The sequence below is a fragment of the Zingiber officinale genome, chromosome 7B (genome assembly GCF_018446385.1).
Source record: "Zingiber officinale cultivar Zhangliang chromosome 7B, Zo_v1.1, whole genome shotgun sequence".
Classification (NCBI taxonomy): Eukaryota; Viridiplantae; Streptophyta; class Magnoliopsida; order Zingiberales; family Zingiberaceae; genus Zingiber; species Zingiber officinale.
The window spans coordinates 106,479,062-106,488,025 of NC_055999.1; the positions used below are offsets into that span (position 1 = coordinate 106,479,062).

At 39.6% G+C, this 8,964-nt stretch overlaps 2 protein-coding genes across 2 annotated transcripts; one reads left to right on the forward strand and one right to left on the reverse strand.

Annotated features, from left to right (window-relative positions):
* The first annotated feature begins 276 nt into the window (after window positions 1-276).
* LOC122006748 (probable monogalactosyldiacylglycerol synthase 3, chloroplastic) lies at window positions 277-3,619 on the forward strand. The gene is made up of 8 exons (XM_042562356.1): window positions 277-762; window positions 1,003-1,175; window positions 1,683-1,844; window positions 1,954-2,095; window positions 2,171-2,395; window positions 2,492-2,554; window positions 2,646-2,720; window positions 3,080-3,619. Exons 1-8 carry the CDS (start codon window positions 436-438, stop codon window positions 3,338-3,340), a joined length of 1,428 nt encoding a protein of 475 aa, XP_042418290.1. The 5' UTR covers window positions 277-435; the 3' UTR covers window positions 3,341-3,619.
* A 49-nt stretch (window positions 3,620-3,668) lies between these two features.
* Window positions 3,669-6,522, reverse strand: LOC122006747. The gene is made up of 9 exons (XM_042562354.1): window positions 6,252-6,522; window positions 5,947-6,122; window positions 5,670-5,851; window positions 5,310-5,594; window positions 5,163-5,221; window positions 5,047-5,083; window positions 4,876-4,947; window positions 4,285-4,609; window positions 3,669-4,208 (listed from the first exon to the last, which is right to left on the reverse strand). Exons 1-9 carry the CDS (start codon window positions 6,340-6,342, stop codon window positions 3,822-3,824), a joined length of 1,614 nt encoding a protein of 537 aa, XP_042418288.1. The 5' UTR covers window positions 6,343-6,522; the 3' UTR covers window positions 3,669-3,821.
* Window positions 6,523-8,964: the final 2,442 nt, after the last annotated feature.

Consider the following 8,964-nt stretch of genomic DNA (forward strand, 5'->3'; position numbering starts at 1 on the left):
CATTATCAAACATAATAATATAATCAAAATTATATTATATTAAAATTTAATTACGCTATGTAGCTTTAAGGCACAGACTAAGAACTGTTGATATTTGGGAGAGATATGCACGTATTTTGTATGTCAAACTGTTCATATCTTTGAGTGCGACACGGGGAAGATACAGTTTGAGAGAGAGGATCCGAACCGGTTGAGAAGGTATCTAGAATATTCCCTCCCATTTCATATTTAAAAGGGTCTAATAAATTTCCTTAAATAAAAAAAGACGATAATAATTTCAGTGTATCCGCTTTTCCAGCTTGGTCGCTGTTGAGCTCCACGCCTCCAACTAACGCCAATAATTTGTCGACCAAACCTCCTCCTTCGATCCCCTCCGCCCATCCCACTTCTCGTGTGCCCAACGGTGCTGCTCTCTTTGCTGCTCAGCGTATACCCATGGCGGCGTCGGTGGCGCCGCCACGGCGGACGATCGGGGAGGTGGTGATACAGTCCGTGCTCGCTTACCAGGCCCAGCAACAGCAGAGGCGGAAGCAGAAGAGCCTCTCGTGGGGCGGCAACGAGGGAAGTGGCAGCAGTATCGGGGGCGACGACGGAGACGTCGGGTTCTGGGAGGAGGAGGAAGGCACCATGGAGATGGCCCAGATCGGGGCCGATCGGGCCAAGAACGTGCTCATCCTGATGAGCGACACCGGAGGAGGGCACCGAGCTTCCGCCGAAGCCATCCGCGACGCGTTTCGGATTGAATACGGAGATGAGTACAAGGTAGTGTTTCTCCCTCTTTTCTTGATGTCGCTATTCGAAGAAAGCTGCCCCCTTTCTTCGATCTGCTTCTCGGTTTGGTTTCCCCAAACGCCTTGTAGTCAGATCTAACCTACCTCTGTTCCGATTCATTTGTATGACTTCTTTAGTCAATTTTTTTGTGACGAGAAAACGTAATCAAACAATGCGTGAGTCAGCGAGAAACATGTTGCTTTGAGTGTGCAATTGTTCTCCCTTGTGCAGGTCCTCGTGAAGGATTTGTTTATGGAGCACGCCGGATGGCCTCTTAATGACATGGAGAGGTCCTATAAGTTCTTGGTTAAGCACGCCCAGCTCTGGAAGGTAGCCTTTCACAGTACATCTCCTCGTTGGGTTCATAATCTCTATCTGGCCGCCATTGGATCCTTCTATGCTAAGTAAGCCACTGTTTTCGTTTTCCCTATGACTTCTGAATGATCCTGAATCAACTTTACAGTTTACACACCTAAATGCAATGCAACTCCCATGACTAGTCGTCTACCACTGGATATTCATTGTCAGCGACTCGGTCAAATTAATTCATTTTCTTTGGAAAAAAAAATGGAATTTGGTCTAGTTAATTCAACGATTTGAGTCTGGGAACTTCTTTTACAAACCAAAGTACCCCTTTTCATTAGTTCTCTTCTTTGAAGGTTTAAGTTGTATTCATTGAATTCCAAATTTTTTATGCTTCTCCTAGACTTTGAGACTAATATAATTCATGTCTTTGTTATCCAATTTGCTGTTTAAGGGTTTTGCACTTCTTCTGGGTCTTACTTCATTTGATTGTTATTCACCTCAGATATTAATTTCGAATTTTAAGTTTCTGGAAAAGACTCTATATGTTCAGAATAATTTCATTAAACAAGTGTATCAAACTAATTCTTTTACACTTTTGAGTGAAGGAAGGTGGAAGCTGGTTTGAAGAAGTATAAGCCTGATATAATTATCAGTGTCCATCCCCTCATGCAGCACATCCCTTTGTGGGTGCTGAAATGGCAGAACCTTCAGAAGAAAGTTGTTTTTATTACCGTAATTACAGACCTCAACACTTGCCACCCCACCTGGTGAGTTTTAAGTATCCATGTCAAGGATTCATTTTTCCATTTAGTTCGAACGTCAAACAACCTCTCATCATTACCCTTATTCAAATTGGAGCATCATTGCCCTCTTCAGGTTCCATGTTGGTGTCAATAGATGCTATTGCCCTTCTGAGGAAGTTGCAAAGAGGGCTTCTCTGGATGGCCTAGAACCTTCGCAAATCCGGGTATTTGGTTTGCCAATTCGACCTTCCTTCTGTCGTGCAGTTCTACTCAAGGTTTGTCATCAAATCTCTCTACGCCTGCCTATTTCTCTTCCTTGTGGAGATTTAGTTGTCTTTGTTTAACGACAGAGTGAATTGAGACAAGAACTTGAGATGAATCCTGAGCTTCCTGCAGTCCTACTCATGGGAGGGGGTGAGGGAATGGGACCAGTTAAGAAGACAGCAAAGGCCCTTGGTGAATCACTATTCAACAAAGAGCATGGTGAACCGATCGGGCAACTAGTTGTCATTTGTGGCCGAAATCAAACTTTAAGAGATGCACTACAAGATATGCAGTGGAAGATACCTGTGAAGGTACTTAAATAATTGGTTACTGAGAGGGATCGACATTAATCTTCATTTAAATTTCTATTTGTTGGATCTAACTTAGGGCTCGATTGCTGATGACAGGTAAATGGATTTGTAACACAAATGGAGAAATGGATGGGAGCTTGTGATTGCATTATAACAAAAGTATTAGCATGTCATCCTCTATTAGCTACCTTTTTTTCTTCTTAATCACTCTGTTTTCATGCTGATCTTTCCAGTTTCTCCATATTGTTAGGCTGGACCTGGTACAATTGCTGAGGCTTTGATAAGGGGTCTTCCTATTATCCTAAATGATTTTATTCCTGGACAGGTTTGTTTCGAATAAGTTGTTCAAATCTCAATTTCCCTATGTATAGATTGACAAACTTTAACAAATCAACAGCATTACATTTTCATCACAACATAATTCTTTGAATTGAAGCCACAAAATTGATTTATTGTTTTGGCCTTGCTTAACCCGACAACACAAAATATTGACTCTCATCAGACATGCATTTGAACAGATTTTTGCATCCATAAATTTTTATGAATTGGAGTTCTAATTCCCTCATTAAATTCAGATGCTAGGCAGTATGATTGTGGTAGTAAATATTAAATAGAACTCACAGCCAATCTTTAAGAGGAGTATCTTTGTCATAACTATTGAGGAAACCATTCTTCATCTTGTAGGAGGTTGGCAATGTCCCTTACGTTGTCGAGAATGGAGCTGGGGTATTCTCCAAAAACTCAAAGCAAACAGCTACCCTTGTTGCTCGCTGGTTCAGTTCTGAGTCAGAGGAGCTGAAGAAAATGTCAGAAAATGCCCTGAAACTGGCTCAACCTGATGCTGTTTTCGACATCATAAGGGACATCCATGAACTGGCTCAGCAGCAAGGGCCTTTGTCCCAAATCTCGGAATCCCTGACGTCGTCCTTCATACAGCCACTGTGATGTTCGTTGATTGATACATGCCGACCAACTCGTGTTCTCCAAATTGCTGCTGCTCGACTCTTGTACAGCAACTGTTCAATTTTTGCCTTCAAAGCAGGTTTACTTGCCCTGTGCTGAATCGGCTTTAAGTTCCCTGAATGTTTATCCTTGAGTTGTTTTAGGACAGACTCTCTTCTTCTGACTAATTTGCATGCTATTTATTTCTTAAATGCATCAACAAAGATGCTCGTGTAAATGTATCATTGGGTTTTATGTTATTTATTTGATTATTTTCATTCATGACATGCTGTTAAGTGTACCAAATCCCCGGTGTTAATGGATTACGATGTATTAACAACAAACACACTTCACTAGCATCAGCACTCTGAAAACTGAGGCAATCTGTAGATCTTACACTTCCCTAACATACATGAAATCTCATTGCTAGTTTGATCATCACCAACAAACTTTACATTGATTGTGAAGAGAATTCAAAGAAACCTTAAGGTCCCTTTTCTAGCGGTTGTGGCAGCCCTGATCGCACCGCTAACTGTTTGTTGTGCTTGCGATGGCGCCTCTCCCTCGCGTAGATCACCCAGAAAATCAAGGACAGCATCACCGCGCCCGAAACCATCACCAGGCCTATGTACACCAGCTTGCTGTTGCTCTCCAGATCAGGGCAATTGTTTCGGTTTATCACCGTGAAGGTTTCCCGCACAAAAGTGCAGTCTTCTAGCTCGGTGAGGAACGGCACATTGTAGTATAACCCACCGCTGACATTTACGGCAGCAGCCATTTGGCGATATATACTCAGAGTGATGCGGCCAACCGATGTACAAACCTCAGAACCAGATACAATTGTAGTTTGGCAGATGTAGCCTTTCCACACCTGCATCACAAAGAAGTCACTTCTCGCATCATTTTGATTGAGCCAAACAAAATAGTCATGTGTTCAATCGCTTTACCTGCGTCGCATTGTTAAAGTCCACTTCTCCGGGAAAGCATGAGCGGGCACTTAAGTCGGGCATGTTTGGGTTGCAGAGAAGAGGCATCAATGGACCGGACTGATTATAGTATAGCGGTGTCGCTTGAGGAGGAAAGTTCCTATTAGAAACATTGGCAATCACCTGATTGACGACATCAACTATCTGGAATGTGACTTCCCTGCTTCGATACAAGGATTCATTGGCAGTGGCAACATCAACACAAGGAAGGATATCGTCGAGAGCTGTATGAGCATGCGGATGCTCGACCCACTCATTCATAGCAACACATGTATCAGCCACCACACTAGTAAAAACATTGGAATAGATCACTCAATTCTATACTAAGAACATGAACTTTAACAACACTTCATACTTTCTTTTCTATAGTTAAATTCCCATTTAAGTATCTTTAAACGATACTTGTCATACATTTTCGCCTACTAGAAACCGAGAAAAGTAGTTTCAAACATAGTTGCAATTCCAATTCTGTTGCAGTGTCATAATCCAGTATCTAAAAGATGAAAACAAGTTGCTTGCATATGTATCAAACAATTATTGTAATGAACTTACTTGTGTAGTATAAGGAAGACACCACACAGAATGAATGTGCCAGTCACTAGGATCCACCCGACGACCACTAAACTGCAATAAACCAACAAAGTTACTACTTATGAGCACTGAAATAGTATGAGAAGATTCAAAATGGCAGCAAGTAGTTGATGGTGAAGTTGTATCACATACATGGAGACAATGTACTGCAATCCAAGTACAGAGAGCACTGCACAGTAAAGTAGCTCGAAATCAATAAACAAGCTAACAGGAAAACTATAGACCCCCTTGCAAAATAAGATACTAACTGAATCCTACAAATGCCAAGAGAAGCATCACTGCAGCAATTATGATCAAATCCAATCTCCTGCAAGGCATGAGTAGAGCTTATTGTTGCTCCTTCGAAGGAAAAGTTTAGCATATCGAACTTGAAGACGACATTTAAATGACCATACACTCTATCTAGCACGCGCCGGATCTTCCTTGAGTTGTCAAGTGTTCGATTGGCAAGTTGGGTTGCAGACGAGTTAACCCTTGCTTCAATGGCATCAATGTCTCCCCGGACGTTGGAGGGAAGGAGCACCTGAGCCACTGTGATCTTTTTCGCATCCGACAAGCTATCGGAGAAGTTACGAAGGTGTTCTACCGTTAAGTTCGCCTGACCGACTACATAGTCCATGGTGCTATAAGTGCTGCTGTGGAACCTCCCCTGTCCTTTGTACAGAACTACACATCCAATGCTGTGCAGATACACCATAGCTCAGCTTGTGAAGTTCTAAATCAGACGAATCTAAACTGAGATTGATTGTTCTTACATTGCAGCACAGGTGAAGAACACGAGCAGGATAAGGGACAGCGCGTACGCGGTGCGAGAATAGGAGTAACTCCGGCGACGGCAACAGAAGAACCAGCAACAGATGAGAAGCAAGACAAGCCCAAAGCCGACGAACCACGCCAAAGCGATCGAGAACAGTGGGGCGGCCGTGTATCCGACAGACTTACGAGCATAAACACGGAGATGCGGTGCAGGAATCGATCAAGAGGCGAAAGAAAGAAAACAGGAGGAAACAAGAAGAGGGTGAAAGAGCTCACAGCCCAGTAATGGAGTTCGCTGATATTCCAACCACCAGTGTATCGGCTGAACCCATCCAAAGGATCTTTCCTATGCGTTCTCTGAGCGGCCAAGACGAAGGAGCTATTGTCCACTGTGAGATTGGTCGCCGCCGGCGCCTCGGCGGCGGACCTCCTCTGTATTTGAAACCCTCCACCTATGCGAATCGTCCATAGTTTTAGCAAAACAAAGCTTTCAGACCATGGAAATCAAGTACACAACACTCAAAAAATACTTTTTTTGCCCTTTTCTGCCTCAAAGACGCAGAAAAGAGAAAGATTGATACCTGTTAAGGAAGTTTGTTGCTCGAAGTGAGGAGCAGTGAAGCAAGCTGAGAAAGGAAGGAAGAACAGAAGAAGAAGAAGAACTGCCGCCATGCTTAACACATGCAGCTCCGCTGGGCGATCCAAGACGTCGCCTTTTTGAGCTCAGAGGCAGAAGAGGAGCTGCTCTCGATCCTACGGGCGCGTTGGAGTCGGAGAGGGCGAAGCGCGTGGGTTCCTTCGCTTAATCGCTTGGCTTTTGTTGCTTTCCTCTGTTTCGCTGCTTTTTGAAAAGCGAAGGCAGAAATAGAGAGGGACAGGGCGAAGGTTCTCCTCAATTACGGAAATACTCTTGTGCTTTTGATTTTATGTTTTCACCAGTCGGCCATTGGCGGCTCGGTAAATTACCTTTTTGCCACACGAAGAAGATATGGTCGAATAGATTAATTCAAAAAATTATAAAATTAATCAATTAGTAAACCGGTGATATTACCTCCAACTGATATTTAGCCCCAGAGGCTAGGATAGAATGGGAGCACATTCAATTATCACTTAAATATTTATGATTGAATTTTTAGTTATAATATATTTATAAAAAATTTTCTTTCAAATAAGACTCGTAACCAAATGTGTTGAACTTCTGTAAGTGCTTCTCAATTTATCTTAGTGGTCGATCGAAAATTTTCATAGGGTCTAGCCGATCGCCTCAGATTTGACGTTACCTAATCTGGTTAATAATTTTTTTCAATTGATATTGGATAATTAAATTAGTCAATTTTATGGGTAAATGACCCTAAATTCCCTGTATACAAATTCAACTTCTTCCTCAGTCCATGTGTCAAAAAAATTTATTCTATTCTGTGCATGTAAACTTTTATTTACTTCAACTTCCTAATGTATACTGATTTATCGAATTATCCTCATTTTTTAGGTATAAATGTAAAGATTGTGATACAAGAATAATAAACTAAAGGATGCATCTATAACAGGATCTATCTATCATCAATCTCTAAAGGAATATTGAAATCGAAACAATAGCTAGCGAACAACTGACCTAAATCCATCGCAAGGTTATTGCTTCTTACTTATTATCGGATTTCTTACTAGCGCAGTGGAAGTCTTCCACAAGATTAATCCAACAACCCAAGGTCTTTCTCAACGGGGGAGAAGAAACAAGAGGAAAAGAATAAAATTCAGTATGCCCTAATTGAACCAATCTCTTCTTTTATATACCTGACCCAACCTATATGGATTATGTATGCATCATAAAGTACATCCCTCATTAACAGTTCATCAATGTTAATGAATCGGGTTATTGAATCTACACATTAAATCTATATTCATTTAATCCAAACATTCTTTATATGTAATTAAAATTACATCACTTAATTAGGATTAGTTTCTTTAATGACAAGTAATTATGTGTGTTAATCAAATGTAAGTTCACCTTATGAAGACTTAATTATATTTAGTTCATTCATGTGGATTTAATCCTATAATAAAAAAATCTAAAATAAGATATAATTCTTGATAAATTTAACATATTCAAATTAGAATTTAATATATTTTCTATCAAATTGAGTATTACTCTTTGTCGATCTGACCAATCGATTGGAAGCTTATATCATTCGATTGACTTAGGCTCTCAATCAATTCAGCTTAAGTCAATCGATTGATATGACTCTCGCTCTATTAGCAGGCAGAAAAAGAGTCATGCTCAATTGGATAGAAAATATACCTAATGTTAATTAAATGTGCTAAATTTAAGAATAATTATATCTCATTTTGAACTTTTGTTACCTATAAAAAAAATAATGATAGCTTCTGTTCCCTTACGACAAATATTGTCGATTGATTCCCAATTGATAGAAAATATATTATATTCATGTTAAATAGTACTGAATTTAGAATGAATTATATATATATATATATATATATATATATATATATATATATATATATATATATATATTTTTTTTTTTTTGACTTACCTAAATAGAAAGTAGAACATGTAATGTATGTGTATTAGGGAGTTGAAAGAAATTTGAAATAGAAGGGTAATTAAGTATATGAATGTGTATTAGGGAGTTGAAAGAAATTTGAAATACATGCAGGAAGTAAAAATAATTTTTTTTCTGATACAGGGACCGAGGAAAAAATTAAGCCTGAATCCAGGAATTTTATGGTAATTTGCTACTATTTTATCCGTCAAAACTTATAGATATTTTTGCGCACCCCAAATTGCTAGTTAATGTGAGGTTCAAGTCATCAGGGGTAGCAATGGAATGTCGCGTTTCTTACGCCTCAAATTAAATCGTTTGGGTTGGTATCTGTTAATTAATTACTTGAAAGCGAAGAAAAATAATTAATTAACTCTGTTTTGTTAGTGGTTTTGGATTTGCCAGATAAGGAATTAGATTTTTTTTAAAAATAATTGTCTACAAGTGATGCTTTATGTCGGGCATAAAATATTCTTACTTTTCCAATTTTGTTTTAGAAAAAAAAATTAATCTGGTTTCAAATTTTTTTCTGGCTATTAATTTTGTTAGTACAACTTTATTTTGGAATTTATTAAAGGATATATTTCTTTTTAAAAATATCCCACAACCCCGTGTGAAATCGGAGAAGATGGTGTAGATGACGTTGAGGTTGATTATGAAAAGACTTGGAGGAAGAAGAACCTGGTTCAACGATCGAGCTTGTGTGTCTAAGAGAAGAACTAGAAAAAAGAACGTC

What these genes read in the sequence shown, in the direction of transcription:
- LOC122006748 (XM_042562356.1), top strand. Translation starts at nt 436, where the DNA reads ATGGCGGCGTCGGTGGCGCCGCCACGGCGGACGATCGGGGAGGTGGTG. An exon ending in AACACTTGCCACCCCACCTG is followed by an intron (nt 1,845 to 1,953) that starts GTGAGTTTTAAG and finishes TGCCCTCTTCAG; the next exon opens with GTTCCATGTTGGTGTCAATA. An exon ending in GTCGTGCAGTTCTACTCAAG is followed by an intron (nt 2,096 to 2,170) that starts GTTTGTCATCAA and finishes GTTTAACGACAG; the next exon opens with AGTGAATTGAGACAAGAACT.
- LOC122006747 (XM_042562354.1), bottom strand. Translation starts at nt 6,342, where the DNA reads ATGGCGGCAGTTCTTCTTCTTCTTCTGTTCTTCCTTCCTTTCTCAGCT. An exon ending in TTGCAGTACATTGTCTCCAT is followed by an intron (nt 4,948 to 5,046) that starts GTATGTGATACA and finishes GGTTTATTGCAG; the next exon opens with TTTAGTGGTCGTCGGGTGGA. An exon ending in GTCTTCCTTATACTACACAA is followed by an intron (nt 4,610 to 4,875) that starts GTAAGTTCATTA and finishes TGTTTTTACTAG; the next exon opens with TGTGGTGGCTGATACATGTG.